This window comes from Gymnoscopelus microlampas (genome assembly GCF_963454915.1).
Source record: "Gymnoscopelus microlampas genome assembly, chromosome: 17".
Lineage (NCBI taxonomy): Eukaryota > Metazoa > Chordata > Actinopteri > Myctophiformes > Myctophidae > Gymnoscopelus > Gymnoscopelus microlampas.
Genome location: NC_139954.1, coordinates 15,033,816 through 15,056,886, shown reverse-complemented (window position 1 = coordinate 15,056,886; position 23,071 = coordinate 15,033,816). Strand labels below are relative to the sequence as shown.

Sequence of the window (23,071 nt, the reverse complement as noted above, 5' to 3'; positions counted from 1 at the left end):
CTTCATTGATCGGGGTCCCCCAGGGGTCTGTACTTGGTCCCCTCCTTTTTAGCAAGATAGCATGATGGAAGATCACAATGTCAGTCCTCTGAGGAACAGCGAGATTCATTGCGACCCCTCCCCCATTATATTTTGAAATATGCCATGTGCAAGTGGAAATTGTGGCCTAATGGTGGCGCTAGAAGTAAGGCCTCTAGCATTCAATCAGTAGGGAACTTTATTTCAATCCTAGTGATCATACTCAATGGGCTAAACATGCAATAACACTGGTAAGGTCCTTTAAGGTCCTTTATTGTTTAAAGTCATAACAAAGTACTTGGTTTATTGCATGTCTCATTCTGTATATCCATGTTTGGGTAAGTACCATGTAAGTACTTACAGTAACTGTATGCAAAATATTAGGAAACAATTTGTATCACTGAAGGCTTCAACCCCGCCAAAAAACATTGCCTGTGACTCCCACTAGAGACTGTTACTTTAGCAATTGGAATTCAAACTGGGCCCAATCCCACAGTCTAGACCAAGCCACTGGCACACACAGCGTCCAAAGTAACACCGCTGAACGGCCCAAATGATCACAAGTATGAAGTGATTCCGTCACCGCCGGCTGCAAGGAACACTTGTTTAATCGGCCTGCCAAAATGGAAAAAACAAGTCAAATCATAATATATATCTCTGATAACAACAAATCTTGTTCAAGCTTCAAGGAGGAGAAGTTAATTAACTGCAGAACTTCTGCTACTTCTTTGGGCTTGTCTGTTCACTTCATGAGCCGCTGCATGGAAATGTTATGTTTGTAACATTCTTTGCCTTCTTTCTGGTAAACACGGCAGTTTACATAGCCATAAAGAACTTCAACATAGTCAGGGACAGGTAGAGAGACCCTATTTAAATACTTAAATCCTATAGTTGAATGGGGTCCCTCAGGGCTTTATACTATTTTGTCTGCTAGTATTTCCCTCTACACCAAATATCTTCGGTAGCTTATAGATCTGCTATTTATTTATTTTTATCTTAAATTATTCTTTTGTGGGGGTCCCTGTACAGAAATCTTTTCAGATAGGGGGTCCGCGGCTAAATATGTCATCCATATGGGGGTCCTTGACATGAAGATGTTTGAGAACCACTGGCTTAAATAGATACAGGTAAAACAGTGTTCCAGGGACCCTCAGGGTTCCTTGAAGAAGGTCCCTTACAGCTCTGTAACTCTGAGAAAGTACAGGTGGAACCAAATGGACCCTTAAGGGTCCATTTGGTTCCATCTGTGCGCTCTCAGAGTTAAGGGGGTCCTGAAATAAAAACACAAAGTTTGAGAACCACTGATGTAAAACATCTAGAATGACTCCTACCGTACAAGTATATGTGTGAGACTAAATCTAGCATGAGCAGACGCGGAGGCTCTTGGCCAGCCCGGAGTTTCACCTTACCCCAGTGTTTTCACAGCCCTAGTCTGGCAGAGTCCCACAAACACGGCCTCTTCCTCTCCATGAGGGTGGTGAATTTGAGACCAGAAAGTGGAAATGTGAACGGGGACAACATACGCTATTTAAAAGGTCACGCCGTATAGGATGTGCCTCTTGTTTTAGTACCGTGTAACTGTTCAGGTCAATGTACTTTCTGTTTGGATTAAAAACTTTCTGTAAGCTTGTGGATCGGCTATTTTTTTTGCTATTTTTCACCACCGTTGTACAACAAAGTATAATATAGGGCTTATGTGGTTAATCAGAGAAATCGTCTATTTACTTAAACTTAAATGAAACCCTGCTTCACGATTATTTGATTAACCGAGTAAGTCGGTGAGAGGTTTCGATATATTTTTGGTTAATTACCCAGCCCTACGGTCAAATCTGCAAACGGAATACCAATTCTTAAGAACTGAGCTTCAGGATTATTGTTTAAATGAAACAAAAACAAACACAAAATGTTTTGTGTTACCTTTGTCTGGCTCTACTGATAGCTTGGGTTAAAGAAAAGAAAGTGTTGTCCAAAACGACGTCACCGCTTTTGGCCAACAAGCGGAGGCCCCGTCCTGTCATGGCCCTGTCATCGACCAGGAGGGAAATTCTACGACAAGACATCTAGCACCTTCCCAACCATCTGTGAACAAACACGCAGCCGAGGGGACAAATATGTAGACAAACACATTCTCACACAGTCTCTCACTGCCTGACTCATGCATGCATTGTGCACGTGCGCACACACGCGCACACACGTGCAAACGCCACACGGTCGGACACACACAAAAAAACGGTCTCTTCAATTAGACTTGAGTAAAATACACAGTGTTGATGTAACTGTGTAACTGAGAGCGTAGTACAAACGTAACCAAATGGACCCATAAGGGTATCCTTACTATACTTATGAGGACATCGACATTTTAGGACTCCAATTTTATGAATGCCTTTTTTACCTTTTCCCCCTAACCCTGAACACTGAGGATTTGTACAGTGTGTGACCATTTGTTTGCAGTGGCTGGGTTCCATGGCGGCCAAGCCACTGGTCTTATCTAGATATTAGACAGAGATTTATAGCCGTAGCGAGTCGGTGTGGAGAATGTCACAGCTTGACTTATTATCAAGAGTTGGATTCCTAACATTCAACATCAGCGGCAGACGTCTGATTCCTGCCATAAATAATTCATGAAAACACACTGTATATCTGGTTCGCAAACCTTTTCATGTCAAGGATCCCCAAATTAATATGTATTTGGGCACGGACCTCAATCTGAAAAGATTTAGATCCAGCATAACAGGATTTCTTTTTTTAGATTCTAAATTATTCAAGCATTTTAAGCATTTTCTTCAAAGATGTTCAAAAATAGCCGATCTACCAGCTTGTAGATGGGCAATTTTTGAATAGCCAAAGAATACTGTAAATGATTAATTAACTGGACCCCCTGTAACCCCTTCCAAGGACCCCTGGGGGTCCCCGGACCCCACTTAAAGAACCACTGGTATACCCGTCAGCCACACAAGCCTGATTGACAGCCAATAGGGATCCAGCTCGCCCTTGTCACGTTCTTTTTTTTTTTGGTGCTGTGAGTGAATTACATCCTGCCAAAAAATATGACACGTACGCGAGAAATGTTTGGGAAAGGAAATGCCTCACTGATTTTAGAAAGAAAAAAAAAGTGGTGGGGGAGGGGGGATGGGGGGATTAAGTCCATTCTTTTTTTACGTAAAGAACAGGAGAATATATGAGTTGAGTAGTGATTTCATACAGTTTCGGCGTTCCAAGTTTCTGCTCTCGCAGTCAAACCGACCCTGGGCTTCGTCGGAGTTCAATTGTCTTGGACAAGCGTGAGAGACACACGTCTTGGTTCATCACGTCGTGCTTTAAAAAGACATGGATATCGACGTTTTGAGTAAAGACGAGGGGAAGGAAGGGATGGTGAAAGTTCTCGCACACGTTTTTTCTATTTGATTTATTCTGGTGTTTTATGTTAACCGACTGGCACTGACTGACTGACTGACTGACTGACTGACTGCAATACAAGGTAACATATTATGACCATATTTATAGCTGATCTACAATCTCACAGCGCTGTAAACTCAACGCGTTGAGCTAGTAATCTTGTAGATCTGCCATTTTTGTATGTAAGCACTCAAAAACATATTTTGAATGTGGTGAAAAACAAATAAAGATACAGTATATGCATACAGATAGCGTATGTGAAACCAGGTATATATGATATATAAAACATGTGCATCATATGTTAGCAGCATCATATGCAGGTGTATGCATATTAACATTATGCCATAAGGCTGGGTAAAAAAAAAAGTAGAATGGGGGGGGGAGCTAACTTCTGAGTCTATAGCATCAACATAGTGTATAAAATCTTTTTTCTGATTATATAACAGGTGACAGCGGAAACCATGACAAACACAGAAGAAAGGTCATGTTAGTGGAGACCAACAGAGATCAGTTAATTCATTTTTGCTTGACTCTGAAAGTGTACAAATACGCATAAGGGTCTATTTGGTTCCATTTGTACACTCTCAGAGTTACAAATCCCTTCCAGGCTGCCCTGCACCCATGGCATTTCCTGAGCTGTGAGTGGATTGGAGGGGAGAGGGCAAAGCTGGCAACTTAGGACCATTTAAATAATGGCTACCAGATGAAGGGTGTGTGTGTGTGTGTGTGTGTGTGTGTGTGTGTGTGTGTGTGTGTGTGTGTGTGTGTGTGTGTGTGTGTGTGTGTGTGTGTGTGTGTGTGTGTGTGTGTGTGTGTGTACATATTTACATACATATGTGCCTGCCTGCAAATGTGCACGTCTTCAAGGTGGGGGAAAAAATACATAATTCCATTCTAACTGTTGTCCCCAAATATACCCGCAAGCAAGGGTCCTTTTTGGTTCCATTTTGTTCCAATTTGTACCCTCTCACAACACTAAAGGATTTCTCAGTGCACCGTCTTCATGTCTAACAAATTATACACACGCTCATTCTCTCTAAGTTCCAAAACAAGATCATGGTCAAGCAGTGACCCTTTGCAGAGGACTTTTATTTTTAGGCAGAGGCCTGATCTCTGAGACGTAAGAGTTCGTCCAATCTAAACACATTCTGGGACACCGTGCACTTGTTTAGAGATTCTTCGTTGTTTTTTTACACAGGAACCCACCCACCCTAACACACACGCACACAACAAACACACACACACACACACAACAAACACGCACACACACACACACAGTTTAACAATGTATTTATGTCCACACACAGGGAAAGCATACAGGGATACAAATATTTTAGGTGCAGTAAAGGTTACATTCACAAACACACACACACACACACACTTCTCTTGTGACTAGGAATTATGTCAAATGTGGGGACATTTGGTCCTCACAAGTATAGTAATACAATCACGCACACACACACGCGCGCGCGCACGCACACACGCACGCACACACGCACACACAGTACAGAGGCCCGGCTCACTCCACCTAAACATAATATTTCCTCTTGATAAGCTCCCATGCATTTTAAAGGGAGAGTTTATCATTTCCTCTCTCACTGTTTGCCAACCATGTCCCCTTGGGGATGTACCAAACGGTCTGCATGATAGCGTTTGACTTTTCGCAGCAATTTTGAATTCCTTCATTTCCACAGGGTGGAGCGAGTAAAAACAAGAGAGCATAACACAAAGAATTCGAAGAACCGTCAGAGAATTATTAAACAAAAGCCGCTGCCAATTTCTCATTAACACTGCTATGAGAACATTTTCTTATAAAGCGGCGATCCATCACAGAAGGTTCTACAAGCCCATGAACTGAAACAGATGATTCACATTTACAAGCACCTCATTTATGCATTCATATTCTAAGCACTGATAGTCATTTTAGACATATTATATTAACTGCCTCAGGACAATCTATCTATAAATTCACAACATTTCTGAGTGAGTGAGTGAGTGAGTGAGTGAGTGAGTGAGTGAGTGAGTGAGTGAGTGAGTGAGTGAGTGAGTGAGTGAGTGGTCACGTATCTGCGTTGTCAGCGTATCTCGAGAACCGCCTGACCGATCGACTTGAAACTCGACGTGTGGGAAGTCAGTCGGGTCAGCAGATCTCAAAAACAAAATGATAATAAGTCTGCAAATCCCGATACACCAGTGGTTTTCAACCCTTTTCATATCAAGGTCCATTCTTTTTTCGGCACTTGAGCCAAGGACCACCATTTGATGAGATTTAGCCTCTCTCAGAATATTTTGTTATCGTTCGATAAGATTTTGTCCACAATTCCACGCTGTATTGATGTTGGTACCATAGGAGAGATAAACAGGCAAACGTTGATCAAAATAACAATTCTTCTACATTCTCTAATTCACTTCTTTCACTTTTCATTCAGTCACTTCTTGTTAAATTAAGTACAGCAGATATTTAACAATAATTTAACTCTTGAGAGCATAAAATGAAACCAGAGTTAAAAGATCTATAAGGGTCCATTTGGTTACCAAGTCTTCCATCATTTAGCTGGGGACCACCTGGAACCTCCTCAAGGACCACTGGTTGAGAACCACTGCGATACAGTATACAGTACCACAATGTTATCAATATGATGTCATTGTACTGACATCATAGACTATCCTGGACTCCATATTTGGGCATGCATCACACGGAACTCCATATATGGGTATAAAAAAAAGAGGGTCACAGACAGACAGACAGACGGGTACAATGGGTTCCTCTTGACAATGGGTACGACGGGTATTGCATAACTGGCAGGGGCATACGTTCCCGACTTGCAGGTAGACCGGCACCGGTCTACTAAAGATAATGTCAGGTAGAAGTTGTCAACCACATGCATTTAAAGCTGTAATCAGCAAGTTTCATGAACCCAGGTCTCACACATGGGAGACTTCACTTCTATACCTCTTCCCTGCTTGGTCAGGGTATACATTGCACTTATGAGCTTCGGGCAGTACTACAGTGTGTGTGTAAACCAGTAAACGTCCTACCCAACATCAGGCTCTAGATTTCTTAACGGAAGAGTACAGAGACCACCTCCAGCCACTGCAGATGTGCTAGTTCTATATCGTATTAACATATCGTCGCAGTCACCTTGTATGTCCAAAATCGTTACTTTTCAGGAAACGGTGTTGTGTCAATGGATCCATTGTGTAGTTATTATTTAGTCACAAACTTGTGTTAATACCTTTTAATTGGTTCAACTTGTATAAAACCCACATACACACGTAACCACTTTCACGCCAAAACTAGCGAAAACAGACGATCTACAAGCTCCCATGCAGCGTGCCCCACCGACCTTGACTTGTTGTGAGCTTGTAGATCAGTTAGTTCCGCTACTTGTGCGCCACACTGCCGTACGAGGAAGTAGGGCATTAATTCACAAAATAATTTAAACCATAAAAAGTTTAAATATGGAGATATAAGATTTCCACCCGACTGCAACAATATGTTTTATTCATCAGACTGCAGCTTTAACAGGCAAATACAATACTGTGACTTTATACTGCAGGTGTAACCATCAGCAGCCATTAGGATCCCATGTGTGGTCCCGGAATGATGACTAAGCAGATTTTCTAATACCATTTCAGCCAATTGGGTCTGTCATGACATTCTAATCCAAATCTACAATGTCAGCTTTTAGAAATATTATCATATATCAACATAAGAAATCTGTCAACAGTTTCATGAATATAGTATTATAATTGTATGTTGCACTCTTACCTTGACTTCACATTTCTTGTGGCAGACTACTCGACACACTAGAGGTAGGGAGAGAAACAAAAGAGAGGAAACATGTGAGTCCATAATTCCACAAAATAAAATGTACTCAAACTGTTACTTAAGTACATTTTGACGGACTTTTACTTTACTTGAGCATTTCATTTTTTTTGATACTTTATACAATCTACTCCACTTTCTCAGAGGCAAATTGTACCCACTACAGTTATTTGACAGCTTTATTTACTAGTTACTTTGCAGATTTAGATTAATAGCTACAAAACATACATTAACCAATTAAGCCCTATAATTTGGCAATCCAAATGATTTGGCTATTAGACTGTAAATATATTTTGATACCAATACTTTTGCGGAAGTGTCCTGTGTAAGTATACAGGACTTTTACTCGTAACAAGAGTATTTCTACATTGTTGCTACTGTTACTTAAGTAAAAGTCAGCGGGGTAGGCTTCTTCCACCACTGGAAAAAAAAGACACTTTAATAATATTAAATTCAAACACTTCCATGCATAATGAATCATGACAGTGAGCAGTTGATGAGGGGTTATGAAAATGCATGCGCTCCATTCAAATTCCACAGCGTGTTTGTTCTGTGGTCAAAGTCAAATATTATCTGCTCTGTGCAGGCTGATGCTGCCCAGAGTTAAGGTTTGTGCTCCTGGGATAGTGGCTCTGTCAGTGGTGGAAAGTAACTAAATACATTTACTCAAGTAATGTAATCATTTTATCAGTAAGTAAAGTAATAATTCTGAGGTAAATTTAATCTACTTGAGAATTTCCTTTTTCTTTTTTTACTGACTCTGACTCACTACAAACTGTATCAGAGTCAGTAGGTCTTTTTACTACAATAATTTGACAGCTTTAGTTACTTATTTAATATTAATCCTAAACGTGCACTAACCACTTAAGCCTTAGATCAGCTATTTTTGAAAATATTTGACAAATTTGAGTACTTTGCGTATCTTTTGATGCCAATACTTTTATACTTTTACTCAAGTCAAATCGTGAATACAGGACTTTTACTTTTACTTGTAAACAGAGCATTTCTATATTGTGGTATCTTGCTACTTTTACTTAAGTAAAAACATGCCAGTACTTCTTCCAGCCCAGCGTTAAGGTTTGTGCTGCTGGGCTATTGGCTCCGTATCAAAGGTCTGATTCATTATTCTGCTGCAGTGTGCAGAGATCCATCTGCCCCTACGGCTGATCCAAAACGCTTCTTCAAAAAATGCTATGTCACTTAACCACTTAAAACCCATGCGCTGTTGAGCGGAGTCCCTCTGGGCTCTGTACTAGTGTCTGTTCCGTTTTCGCTCCACATGAAATACATTAAATTAGCCGCAAATAGACGATCTACAATGCTTACAATGCGCCGCAACGCGTTGTAGGCTTGTAGGACGGCTATTTCCTGCACAAGTTTTCCCCAGAATATGGATGCTGGGGTTTAAGTGGTTAAAGGAGCGCTTCACCCTTTTTTAAACCCATCTTCATATAATTGGTCCTCGCTAAAGCTCATTATAAGATGGCATAATTGTTGTCTAGTCTCAGAAGTAGAAGGCAGTGGACAGTTCAGAAACCTGCTTTTCACTTACTGCACATTAGGGTATAGGCAGGCAGGTTTGATCATTTCAAGGATGATTTCAAAATGTGTGTGTTTCTTTCTTTTCTTTTCTTTTCTTATCAATGCAAGAACAATGGCTTCTATTCCAGCATGCTAACCTTCCAGGAAGAGAAAGGCTGTAGTTTGTATCGGCTTAGAATCCCCATTGATGATGTCAGCAGCTTTCTGAACCCACCAGAGTCGCAGAGTGAATAGAAGGAAATTGAGCCATCTTGTAATGAGCATTAGTAAGGACTAATTATGTGCAGATAAGGATGAAAATGGGTGAAGTGCTCGTTTAACTTCAGGAACGTCCATAGAATGGAAATGACCAGCACTGCAATACTGCACACTACGTTCCATGACACCCTGTTTCATTATCTTTGTCTTTTTAATGGCAGAATATATTGTTTTTTGTGCAAACTTGAACTATACCGATGAAAGCGGGGCAACAACAGCTGTGCTGCTCTTTCTGTCTAGACCACTGTTAAAACATGATGACTTCAGCGGAGCCCACATTCGAGTTCTTAGTCACCACATCGGACCACATAGCCTTACAGAAGTGTTTTAGATAGATGCTTATCCATAGGAGACTCAGACATAACTATACATTCACACAACGCCCTTCTTCCTTCAACCACACATTGTTATGCAGACACAACAAGATGAGTCTAGTGACTATTTCTTTTATCTTTTTTATTCAGCAAATGTCACCCTGAAATTTAGATCAGTGGTTCTCAAACTTAAAAGCTTTATATGCATTATACCATGGACCCCCCATTTGATATATATGTTTTTATCTTTGGGACCCCCAACTACACTTTAAAATCCTCAGAGTTTATTTACATCTGTACAGATTGGGTTCCATTTGCACACTCTCAGAATTACCTTAACTACTGTAAAGATAAAAGGCACTTCCGTGCGTATAATACAGACACTACGCAATTGATTTTAAGACACAGCTCAAGTTTTTGATAACAAAAACTGACGTTTTAAACCCAAGGAACTTGAATAAACTTGAAATGTTCACCCTCGTCCAACAGAAATAACGCGTGCGCGGGTGGAGAGAGAGGACCGGAACTTTAAATCAAAAAAGGAAAAACATGTAATGGAGCAAGATGAGAGAAGCTGCATTTTTCAGTGAAGTTCCAACGTTGGGGTTACGCGTATAGCTGCCCTCGCCGGTCCCACCTCGGCCCTCGGACCGGACTCCCACTGGGTTTACGAATGGAGGTCAACAGGGGAGAGCACCTGGACCAGCGGCTCTTACATTTTCAGCCAGAGCAGACCCCCGCCCCCCCCCCCCCAACAAAGGACGGAGAATGAAAACACAGCCCAGAGGATCTGAGGCAGCGCAGGCTTTTCCAAATAAAGGAGAAGATTGTGCGGGTTAGACTGGAACACTCCGCACCTTATGTAATGAGTTATTCTTCCTGTCCTCGAGCCGCATTTTTCAAAGAAAGTGTAATATCTATTGTGATTAGTTGTTAAGCCATTGATTTAAAGTTGGACGATGGCCAGTCCCTGCATTGTGTGAGAGAGAGAGAGGGGGTGTGGGGGGGGGGGGGGTTACATGTGTGTTATGTCCTTAGTCTTGTGTTTTCTGAGCTTTACAGTATGTCCCTCTGGCTCTTTGCTCCGTAAAATCTAGAGTATGTATGTACCCTCAACATGTTTGCTTAGCTTCTGCTTAGCTTCCCTTTAATCATGCGTTCTCTAAAGCCAATGTTCTATGGCTGCTATACACTCCGTGGTCCTCAACCTTTGCTGAGCTCCAAAACCACTAGCAAACAATCCACTTCCCCACAACAATATATACACACACCCTCTACCTATCTATCTATCTATCTATCTATCTATCTATCTATCTAGCTAGTATATATGAAGGAATAACAGTAATTTTTATTACTTTAAAAAAAATGTTATTAATATTTAACACTGATTATCTCAAAGCTGGATTTATGTGTACTGCAGTTATGTCGCACACTGAAAATAGCAGCGCCTTTAACAGAGCTGCATGTTACTCCAAGTATGGTTGTATTTAATTTTGATGAGTTTGTGGCTGATCCTACTCTGGCTCAGTTTAACGACTGTACAAAGAAAGATTTACAGGTAGTGGTCGATAATTACAGTGGCCCTGTATCAAAAAGCACTATTACATTTCCCAAATATAGATATGATCTCATCCTCACATCAGAACAATGGGTAACGTTTCTCTTTAATGTAGATTACAGTAGTTCAGGTTACTGACAATGTTTGCACTATGATGGCAATGGCGAATTATCTTACAAGAACATCTCACCTTAAAACAAATGAACACTGTGTCTACTTAACTATAAATTATCCCTGTGAACCTGGGGGAAAACCAAAGATTTATTTCAGTTTAGCAAACATTTGTGAACTCTATTTGACAAAAAAAAAAAAACACAACTGGTGGGCTTAACCCACGTCCCTAGGGGGGGTGGGTCGCAGCGCTGAGCCACCGAGACCGGGGAAAGTGACGACCTCACTGTTAAAATATAGAGCCAGGAGTGTAATTACTTTTCACGGTATATTTAGTTTCTATTTAGGCACTCCCGGGGACTATATTTGCACTTGGGGGGGTAACATTTGAGAGTCAGTTTGACTTCTTAATTAGAGACCTTCAAACATGGGGTGGCACCCTCGAACCCTACCGACTACACGGTCCCATGAAAACTTTGGTTCCCAGGGTCAAATTTAAGCAGTTCTGCTATACTGTATGAGGGAAGGACAACGTCACCCATAGGGCACTGATTTTATTCCACACTGGGACACAGTCCATGATATACAAGCTAACAAAATGAACCCATTCCGTCATACTGAAAGCCTGATTCACATACTTTGTTGTACAGCTGTGTCACGTGGTGAAAATAGCCAATCTGCAAGCTCACAACACGTGTGAGCTTGAAGCTGATGGGGCTTGTACAGTGATCATATACATGAAGTATACATTAAGCATTAGTCTGGAATATGTCTTCCAACGTTTCATAAGAGAATAGAGCAGCTTCAGAATACAGAATAACGACAAACAATAGCCATTACAAACAGCTATTAACTGTTAACTTTAGCTGTACAGTATAATGTACTGTCTGTTATGTTATGTCTTGTCCTACCCCTATGCATTAAATGTCGGGTACACAGAACTTGACAAAGCCGCCTATAATTAAGAAAGTTAGCCTGCAGTTTATGACTTGATATGTTTTGTGGGTCTCCTCTTGTGAAGACGAATAAAACAAGAATGTGTACATTGGCTTCATGTCCACAAAGCGCACAAGAGCGTTTTCAAATATTCAGTCATTACGTAAGTCTGGTCTTGTTTTTATAGACGTGAATTAACCCATTCAATCCGGGGACACGTCTCTGTAATTTTTTATTTCTTTGGCTATTCAAAAATAGCAGATCAACAAGCTCATAGCGCGGCACCAAGTGCCGCACTATGAGCTTGTAGCTCTGCTATTTATTTATTTTTAATCGTGACAATGTGTGCACATCTTTGAATATACATGTTTTTAAAGCTGAAGAAGCAAAGATTTGAGTTACAAATGTTCAGCTTTAAAAGCATATATTTTTGAATAGCCCAAAGTACAAAACTAATGGTTAAAGTGGTACACAGATGCGTTCCCGGTTTGAATGGGTTAAAAAGAAAACACTGCTGACATTTTTTTTGTGGATAAGCAAAAAAAAAGGAGGAGGGGAAAAAAGAACATGCTGCCTGTCCGTCATGACAATGTCCAGTCCCGTTCCCAGCACGTGAGTCCCCAGTAAACAAGCCCGAGGCCACATGGGACGGAGCAGGACTTCCATATTGGGTGTGAAAGCAACAAGGCCGGCGAGCCGGGGTTAGGCTTTACCTTGTTAGGAAGTCGGAGCTCTGGGAGAATAAACAGAGCAGAGAACCTGGAGATGGAGAGGAAGAAATGAGCCGGAGAGGCACACAGGAGGAGGGATGGAAGGTGAGCAAAGACAGCCAGATGCCAGAGGAAGAGAAGAGAAGAGACGAGAAGACTAGAGAAAAGAAGAGAAGAGAAGAGACGAGAAGAGATGATAAGACAAGACAAGAAAAGAGAAGATAACAGCAGAAACAAGATGAGACGACAGGAGAAGACAAGAGAAGACAAGAGAAGATAAATGAGCGGAGGGGCACACAGGTGGGGAGGAAGGTGAGCAGATGCCAGAGGAAGAGGGGAATAGAAAGACAAAAGGGAAAGAGAAAGAAAGAGCAGTACCAGACAACCACAGGGAGGAGGAGGAGGAGGAGGAGCAGTGACTACATGCATGGGGGACATGAGACAATAGGGACAAGAAGACAGCAACCATATGGGGATTGGCCAAAGCCAAGCAGACGGTTTGGTCTGAACAAGAACATGGTGAGACGCACAGCAGCAGAGCTAGCTGCTTGCTAGCTGACTCAGAGTCTGTGGAATGCTTCCCAATAAGAGAGGGAGGGGTTGGGGGCTGGAGGGGGCTGGAGGGGGGGGGGGGGGGGTTGACTAGGGCTGGGGCTGTTTCCTTCCCTCGGTCCCTTGGAATGAGTCGGTGTTCCCACAGGGATGGGCTGAACCCACTTAGAACACGGAACACAATCAGAGGGCAGGGCCGAGCCACTTCCTCACTTTACAGACCCCCACCCACCCACCCGCCCACCCGCCCAAAGTCTCTCCTCCGTCAATGTTTCCCTCTCTCTCACCCTCCATCTCTCTTGCCCGACTCCCTCTCTTTCACTCTCCCTCTCCTCCATCACACCACCCATCCATCTATCTCTCTCTCTCTCCCTTCCTCAGGCTCTCCACGTCTGTAGCTTCCTTCCCGCCTCTGTCTCGCGTCCTCAATTTCTCATACGTGAGACGCACACATGCGTATGCACTGTGTGTGCGTGCGGGTGTGCGTGTGGCATACACGGTGCGAACACACCCACACTTACAGTAAACAATAGCACGTACATGCTGCCACCCATTTCTGCAGCCACCCACTCATAACTCTTATGGGGAGAAGAAAAAAAAACTTCTCTCTTCTAACGACTATGCATTCATCAAACTCGTTAACGTCTAAACAATTACAAGAGTGCCTGCAGGGCGCGCACGCACACACGCGCACTCACACACAACACTCACACACGCAGGCCTGCTATTGTGGTATATCTATAGGCATCTGGCTGAAAGCTTCTGTCTTGTTAGGCCACTTGAGAACGCACACTGGGTGTTCTCTCACACTGGGTGTTTCTTTTGGCTATGCCGTCGCGTGCCAAAAAAAGGGCAGATCTACAAGCTCACAATGCATTGTGAATGTGACATGTTGTGAGCTTGTAGATCGGCCTTTTTCCGGCACATGACTATAGTATGCTGTATGACAAAGTATACAGTATAGGTCTATATAGTCTGCTTATCCGCCGACACCGGCCGTGTAGTACTGTACTATATACTGCATCCGGTGTTCCTTCAGACGCGCCAAAGCACCTGTGGGGGATTGTAGAGGAGGAAGCGCTCCACCTCCAGCTGTTTGAGTTGTAAACATCGTGGGAAATTAACACCCGCGACCTGGGCCAAGCCCTGGTAAACCTTGGCTGAGGCTGAGCCGCGGTATGTTTGTCCACCGCCCGCCACTTTGGCAGGTAAGCTGACCGTTGCGGTTGTAAACATGCCAAGCAAGCAGCCACACAAAAGGCTCTGCCCCCACCAGCTACGTACGTGCACTGCACTGTGTGGGCTTTCTTTTGTTTTTGTTTTTTTGAAGGCAGGTGGGTATTATATTCACTGTTGTACAAGTAAAGCCTCTCTGTCAAAATGTGCAAAATGAACAAGTCCAACCAAGACGAGCCTGACGCTGTGTCTGTGCATGCAGTATGTGTACACAGGCTTATGTATGCATATGTGTGTGTGTGTGTGTGTGTGTGTGTGTGTGTGTGTGTGTGTGTGTGTGTGTGTGTGTGTGTGTGTGTGTGTGTGTGTGTGTGTGTACACACACACACACACAGTATTATTTATGTACTGTACACATTTATCTGGGTCAACCAGTCACCGACACTCTCTACATCAGTAGTAGGGTCAAAATAGGTGCCTGGGGGGGGGTCCAGAATCCAGAGGGTCCCCAGCAAAATGTGTTAATATAGCATGAAAATCAGTTTAACCAATTTAATCCTATTTTTATTTATTTTTTTCATTTTGGGCCATTCGAAAATAGCCGACACACATCTTCTCGTTCCAGATGGGGGTCCAAATACATATCAATTTGTGGGTCCTTGACATGAAAAAGTTGGAGAACCACTGGTCTACATACTGTGTGTGTGTGTGTGTGTGTGTGTGTGTGTGTGTGTGTGTGTGTGTGTGTGTGTGTGTGTGTGTGTGTGTGTGTGTGTGTTTTGTGATGTGTTGCAGTTAGCAGGTATACTGTTTAATCTGTTCAATCATCGATTACGTCACCGCGGCTTCGCTCCCCATCATTACACCCTGAGCCCCTGCCAGTGTTGGCTCGCAGTGGCTAAAAGACACACCTACATTCAGCTGGTAGGCCAAAGGTTCTCAAAGTGGGGTCCGTGGACCCCCCCAGTGGTCCTTGAGGGGGTTCCAGGAGGGTCCCCAGTTAAATGATTGATTGTTAGGATCCAAACTCTGAGAGCATACAAATGAACCCTCATTTGTGAACCAAAATGAACCTCAGGTTCATTTGGTTCCATTTGTACACAGAGTTATGGGGGTCCGTGGCCTTACTGCAAATTGGGGGTCCATGACGTTATAAAGTTTGATAACTTTGAGGTAAATGACGAGTGAACGAGGCGTTGTTGTGGGCGTGGGAGATTCAGGTGAAAAATGGCCATGGAGCAATCACGAGTTACGACCACAAGTCACCGGAATTGGGCAGTGTGTATAGGCTAATGAGGCTTGGATTTTACTTTGTTTATTGTTTTTTTCTTCTCTCGTTTCGGTAAAATAAAAAAAACAACGTGTGTTTGTTGTTCTGGGTGTCTGTTTTTGTTTTCCATCACCGTGCGGCTCAGTTTCAGCCTGTTTGGGTTGAGACAGCTGTTTCCTGGCTGTGGTACACACTGTAGCCAGGGCTACTGGAAAACACCAACAACATGTGTGGACGGGACACACGTGACAGAAAAGAGTCAGCGTAGCTGTTAAACAGCGGTGGATATAGCAACTACAGTGAGTACATTTACTCAAGTACTGTGCTTAAGCACAATTTGGGGGTACTTTTACTTTACTTGAGTATTTCCATTTTTCAATACTTACATATAAGTACATTTTTGTACTCCTCTTCATCTCAGAGGCAAACGCACTTTTGTACTCATTTATTAGAGTTCTTTTAAAAAGAATAGCCAATCTACAAGCTCACAACGCGTTATGAGTATTTTTGAATAGCTGAAATATAAACTAGGGCTTAAGTGGTTATTGATCAACAATTATAGTTCAAAAACATTATATGATTCTGAAATGGCCATTCTGCATTATGACTACTTTTGCTAAATTTCTATGCTAATACTTTTGTACTTTAACTTATAAGATTTTGAATACAGGAGTTTCACTTGTAACAGTGTACTTAAGCACAAAAATAAATAAAATCTGAGTACTTCTTCCACCACTGCTGTTAACAAGGATAATGATTCTCCATTTGTTCTATATGGAGACAGAATGGCAAGTCGACAGTGAGTAATTTCTGCCTGAGGAAAAACATGATCCACGCTTTAGTTTGACGCTAAGCTGATAAGACCTGACACACAAGCTTCCAACAGAGGAAATGTGAAGTAGAAGAGATGGGCTTTGAATTGAACCAACAGGACTGTACTGCCCCCTAGTGCGAAATGAACGGAACACCACCGCCATTCATCTAAAAAGCTAGATGGCAAATGTGGTCACATAAATCACCTTTAAGTGCACAAAAACACATTCACAGCAGGTTGTATGAATAATTATCTACATAATCTTGCAAAGTTCCCGTATTCATCATTGTTTTATCACTTCCGCTTAACTGCTCTTTGCAAATAAACTAAATCAGTGGTTCTCAAACGTTTTAATTTCAAGGACCCCCATAACTCAGAGTGTACAGAAGAAATGGAACAAAATGGACCCGTAAGAGCCCATTTGATTCCATTTGCACACTCTCAATCCCCTTTTCCACCAAAATAACGTTGGTTCCAAAACTGGTTCCGTTCTAGATTCTTGGAACCTTGGTGCTTTCACGGAACCAGCCACAAACCAGCTTGCGTTTCCACCAGTTTTAAGCAGAACCATTGTAATTGGGGGCGGCATAGCTGAATGGTTAGAGAGCCTGCCTGGGGAGCAGGAGTCCCCAGTTGCCCCAGGTTTGATTTCAGGCCTGGTCAGCATGCCATGTGTCAAATATGACCAGTCGAAGTGTCCATTTCACAGGGGAAATTCAATTATCAATGTCAGTTTAATGATACTTTTGCCATTGTTTATATTGCATATCTGCATCTTCCAACCTGTAGAATAGTGTAGAACACTATACTTGCCCAGTTCAGGGCAAGTATTTTTTGGTTCCAGTTCCAAACCAACTGTAAGGGTTCTGAACCAATTCATGTTCAGTGGAAACACTCTGAACTAGTTTAAATTAGGCGGAAAAAAATAACAGAACCAATTCAACCCCGGATGGAAAAGGGGCAAAGGGGCCTCTTATTCCCCTTCAAGGAATCCAGAGGGTACGAGGACACCATTTTGAAATCCACTGATCTAAATCAAATCTAAACATAACAGGTAGGTGTAACAAACGTGGATTTACCTCAAATTTGAAACAGCCACAGCTCAACCGACAATGTTTCAGATTATCCACCAGGTGGCAATGTCACTGCACCATAATTACTTGATAGAACGTGCCTTCAGGAGTTTTTGCTACACTGAGATCAAGGTAGTATTTTCTCCAGGATTGTTGATGGCAGCAGTTGAAAACGGAGACTTAAATATTGGCATTAGAAGCAGGCCTTGGCCCCGAAATCTATTCCCAGAGTAGCTCTTAGTACCTATACAGTGAGTCAGAAATAGGTTGTGTTGTGGATATTTAACAGATACTTAGCAGATTGCATGTGAGCAAACTCGTGGGCGTGAGACAGACAGAGGGAGAGGATTTCCACGAGTGTACATGTACAGTATCACAGGTTGACAACGTTAGACATCGAAACGCGTAGCCAGCGAAGCAAGCAAGCGAGCAAGGAGTCCAAATCTGCCTCATCATTCAAGCAGCAGCCTAAATCTCTGTCCCTATAGTCAATGTCCCTGGAAAGTCATTTTTTTTGTCTGGTCATTTTAACGGATTAAGATAACGATATTAGACAGGGAGAACGAGACCATCCATCATCCACAGAAGACTAATGGTCATCTTCATCCATCTGCACCACTCATTACCGTAATGACTCGTCCCGAGGCAGGGAGGGGCACAGCGTGGGACCAGTAATAGAGATTAAGTAAGACGCTGGGTTTCCATGTGTGGCTGAGTGAGTGTACACAGTGCAACCCTCGGTCTTAAAGGTGCAGTGATATTAATTTGTCAAAATAAGTGTTAGTGTAGCTCTACATTCTGATCGTAATCATTTCTATAGAGTGTTTGTTCAGTAACAGTTGTCTGTCTCCCTGTCTCTCCAGCTCTTTACCAAAAAAAGCATTTTCAGGTCGGTATACACATTTGATCCAATCAGGAGGCAGAACTCAGACAGAATACAGGATAAACAAGTGAAATTGGAAGCGATGACACAAGTTGATAAATGGGTACTCTCTTCTGATTGGCTGAAACTGTCAATCCACCTGAAAATGTATTTTCTGTTTACTAAATAGCGGAGAGATGGTGTCACCCTTATTACTGAACAAACACTCTATATCAATAATTACTATCAAAATATAGAACTTTAAATGTTTAACTCAGAGTATACAAATGTAAACACGTGTGCGTGTGTGCGCGTGTGTGCGAATTTGCACATTAGCAATGAGTTAGATGGCGTGTGCGTCTGTGCAAGTGAGTGAGTGATTTATTTTCTTCCTGGTGTGTTTGTGTACATCGTTGTGTGCATAGATGTGTGTGTGTGTGTGTGTGTGTGTGTGTGTGTGTGTGTGTGTGTGTGTGTGTGTGTGTGTGTGTGCTCGCACCCTTGCAATGACGCAAACATCTATATTCCCCCCCACTCTGGATGTGTGCGAGTCAGCGCCTGCACAGCGATGCCGGCATGTGTTCTGTATCAAATGAACAGAGTATGACCTCAGCCTTGAACCAAGAGACAACGTTGATGAGCGGCTGGCGAGGGATTCTCACTGAATAAGGCGAGCATTGATTGCTCACAGCAGCGGTTCCCAATCTTTTCTGGACCAGGGCCCACTTGAAAGAAAGTCTCGTTCCTCTCCTTTTTTAACATAAATTATTTCATATTAAAGCTGTAACTTTCCTCTTCCAGCCCGGATTTGAACCCGGTTTCCTGCGCAAGTGTTGATTTTGTTGTTGTTGATTTTTTTTTTACCATTAAGCTAATAGAGCCTGCCTGCTTGCTCAGGGGATAAGTTGAATCTTGACCACCAGGTCAAAATTCATGTCAGATCCTGTGTCTAGGTGAGACATGACCGTTGACACAATCTAAATGTCTCAATAGAAGAGCATAGAGACAAAATACAACCACCCCAATTGTATAAGTTATATTGTATTAACATACTCTACCATACAGATTGGACAACATTACATTTTATTCATTAAAAGAAAGTTACATAGTGCCGCTTTAATGTTATATTATCAATACATTTTTAGTGTTTTTTATACAGTTATTTGGGGGCCAACTTGCAATATCCTCATGACCCACTAGTGGGCCCCAGCCCACATGTTGGGCATCGCTGGCTTACAGTATTACCTCGAGCTGTTAGGTAAGTTCATCAAAGCACAACACAGGCTATTTTCATCCAAGAACACACCATGTTTGTACAAGCTAATAAGTGTCTCTAAAAATCAATGCGTGACATTGAAGTACTAATGCAGCCTATTGTGTGTGTGTGTAGTAACTCTCATTTGTGGCATTCCAGCCATATGAGCTCAGTAGTCAGGAACAGAACTATGATAACCTTCGCGCGCAAGCGCGCGCACGCACGCACGCACGCACGCACACACGCACACACGCACACACGCACACACGCACACACACACACACACACACACACACAGCTATTGTGGTATATCTGTATCTGTATGCAGACTGTGAAGTCCAGTGGGTTCCTGGTCTGGAGTTCTTTATACTTCTAATGCTGTGACCTTTCCTAACCTTACAACCTTCAGTAACGTTTTTTTACCAACTTGTCAGAAGGAATACTTTAGATCTTTAGCAATATTGATAAGGTCTGGTATAATTGTCAATATTTATTAGCAGTGCTCCTGCTGACATGCTGTCAATGACACTGTTCATTTATGCTGGTATTACATATGCTGCACAAAAGGCCAGGCCTCCAAAAATATCCTGTGACCGAGGGTCCTTTACTGGAAAACACCGACCCGCCTGCGTCAGCGGCTCGCTATTGTCGCGGCGGCTAACACTGTGTACCCTGGCAACCGGTGAGGGAAGAGGAAGCCCATGTCCTGGTGTGATTATGAAACCATGTGAGATGGAGAGTGTTTGTAAACACCGGCGCGGCCACTGCACACACAGGCCCGCTGAGTGAGCCACTGAGGGAGACGCTTCAAACAGACTGTGGACGTGGAAAAACTAGTCTTTTCGTTACATTACAGGCCACTCTATTGTTGTAGTCTTACACTTGAAACCTACGGCATATCGTCGCTGTCTCTTATCTCCTTCTTTTTTTTTTTACTTTTTGTGTTTTTTCATAAATTAACGGTCTACTTGATCATACTACAACGTCACACAAAAGTATCAAAAGCAGGGGCATCCGCTGGCCTAGCGGTCCAGGCGCATACCACATGCTGGTAATCCAGCTTGACAGTGTGTCGCGGGTTCGACTCCCGTTCCCGACGACCTTTGCTGTATGTCTCCCCCCCATCTCTCTCCCCATTTCCTGTCAGCCTACTGTCCTGTCCAAATAAAGGCATAAAAGCCCCAAAAATATCTTGGGAAAAAAAAAAAAGTATCAAAAGCAATCAAACTCGTTTTTCGAGCTTGTCGATCTGCTACTTTTGCCATTTTTGAATTTGGATCCTGAAAAGTAACAGTTTTGGACATAATGAGGTTTCCACCCGACAGAGACCATATACTTATTGACTGGAGTCCTGATTCTTTTTTTCCAAATCTCTTTGCCGCAAACAGGCGAAATCAAAGCTCACAACGCGACGCAACTCGATAAAATTCAAAATTAGCAGATCTGCAAGCTAGAAACGTGGCGTTTTTTGATACCTTTAAAAGTTTTTTATAACCAGACGTGCGCGTGCACAGCACAGGCTTGCACGCGCGAGTGCTCGCACGCACCTCTGCCACATGGCCAAACCTGGTTACTTACAATACAGCGGAGGAGAGTTTGAACTAAGATCAAATTCAATTAGAATGATAGTTAGATTCGTCCTTGCCATGTGGGTTTATTCATCCCATGAATCACTTTCTTGGGAGAGTGGTGTCCCCAGGTGTTTTGTTGTGTAACCTGATGAGCGTATTCTCTAGTGCTGTCCTCTAAAAGGCTGCAGACACTATAAAACATATCCACAACAAGGTTATTATAGTATGCCATTTATCTTTTCTTTTTCCTTCTTCATTCAATTCAGTTCAGTTGAATTAGTTTAGATAGTCTTAAAAGTCCTTAAATTGTCACTTTACTGTTGCCTGGGGACCCCTCCCCCCTGGGGGTCCTGACCCACAGGTTGAGAACCACTGCAGTAGAAAGAACCTCGTGCCACACAGCTACAAATATCCACTGAGACCAAGAGTTGAACCACTTAAACCCTATATACTCCCCAAGGGTCTTTACTAGGCCCCCCCAAAAAAATAATACCCACTCTATAAGCTCTACCTCTATCTATTTGTTCCATGGCCAACGTTCCATTCACAGCCATAAAACTGGCCGATCTTCTCTGTGTCTTTGAAACACACCAAAGCTGTGCTTAAACGTTCTACCCCAGTGTCACTGGAGTACAATCAGTGAATGTGAAAACGGACTGTGGCCGCGCCCGCGATATTGTCCTCGTGTTTACAACTAAATAACCAGTGGGTTTGATTCATAAAAAAACAGATGGGAGTAAAAACTAAAAACGTACCACTTAAGCCCTACTTCGTCGGATGACAAATAGCACATATTATACTTAACATTCACGAACATCATTATGTTATCAAATCATATTTTGGTATGATCATTAACCACTTAAACCCTATGCTTAGAACTCCCTCAGAATAGAATAGAGTCCCTCAGGGCTCTATTCAAGGCCGCCTCCTGTTTTTGCTCTACAAATATCTTAGCAGTACACTAGGGTTCATACTGGTTACATATGTTTGGGAATATTTAAGGAGGGGACCAAATATAACGCCACAAAAAGAAGAAAAAAAAAGACTTATGGCTCCTCCTAGCAGTCAACAAAAATCACAAAATGGCCACTTTCCAAATACATAAAAAACAAAACGCCCAATAACAAAATGTCAGCTCATCCTTTGGCACTGCCAGAGCCCCCATCGGGCAGAGGATGTCCCTCTGTGTTTTTCTGAGCCGTGCCAGTGAGTGTTAAAACGTTGCTGTCGGGCAGAAACCTTGTATCTCCATTTCTTTTAACTTTTTATGTTTTTTGGTAAATTAAGTACTTTGTCTTACTAATGTACAGTGTCTCACAGAAGTAGAAAAAATATCCGATCTACAAGCTCACAAATGTGTCGCGATGCGAGCTTGTGAGCTTGTAGATCTGCTATTTTAGCTATTTTTGATTTTTTTGTTTTTTTTTATTTCAAGTGAAGGAGAAAATGGTTAAGTCTGTTTGTAGGTTTTATAAAAATGTAACCAATAAAAACTATTAACAAGGGCTAGCGACTAAACAATAACTACACGGGATCCATTGGAAACACACATTCTTTTTTTCCCCATTTCCTGAAAAGTAACAGTTTTGGACATACAAGGTTTCCACCCGACAGATACGATACCCATCTTGTGCCAGGTTGAGGAAGCAGCCAGACAAATGTTCCATCTCGCTGGCTGCCAAGCAAAACATTCACTTATATTGGACACTCACAGTGTCAGTTTCCACTCGCTCATGTTGTGATGGTCAGACCTGCTGGGTCACATGTTCAAAGCGTTTGTTTTTTAGATTTTTGACCTGCTCGGAGAACACAAAGTGTGGGATTAT

General features: G+C 42.5%; 1 protein-coding gene across 10 annotated transcripts in view; it reads right to left on the bottom strand.

Annotated features, from left to right (window-relative positions):
* tns1b (tensin 1b) overlaps window positions 1–23,071 on the bottom strand; it is a 303,232-nt gene that overhangs the window by 192,427 nt on the left and 87,734 nt on the right. For all 10 annotated transcript variants that reach the window (XM_084085475.1, XM_084085482.1, XM_084085474.1 and 7 more), the window contains exon 3: window positions 7,187–7,224. In XM_084085475.1, the coding sequence (XP_083941601.1) occupies window positions 7,187–7,224 (38 nt within the window). The remainder of the gene's footprint in view (window positions 1–7,186; window positions 7,225–23,071) is intronic.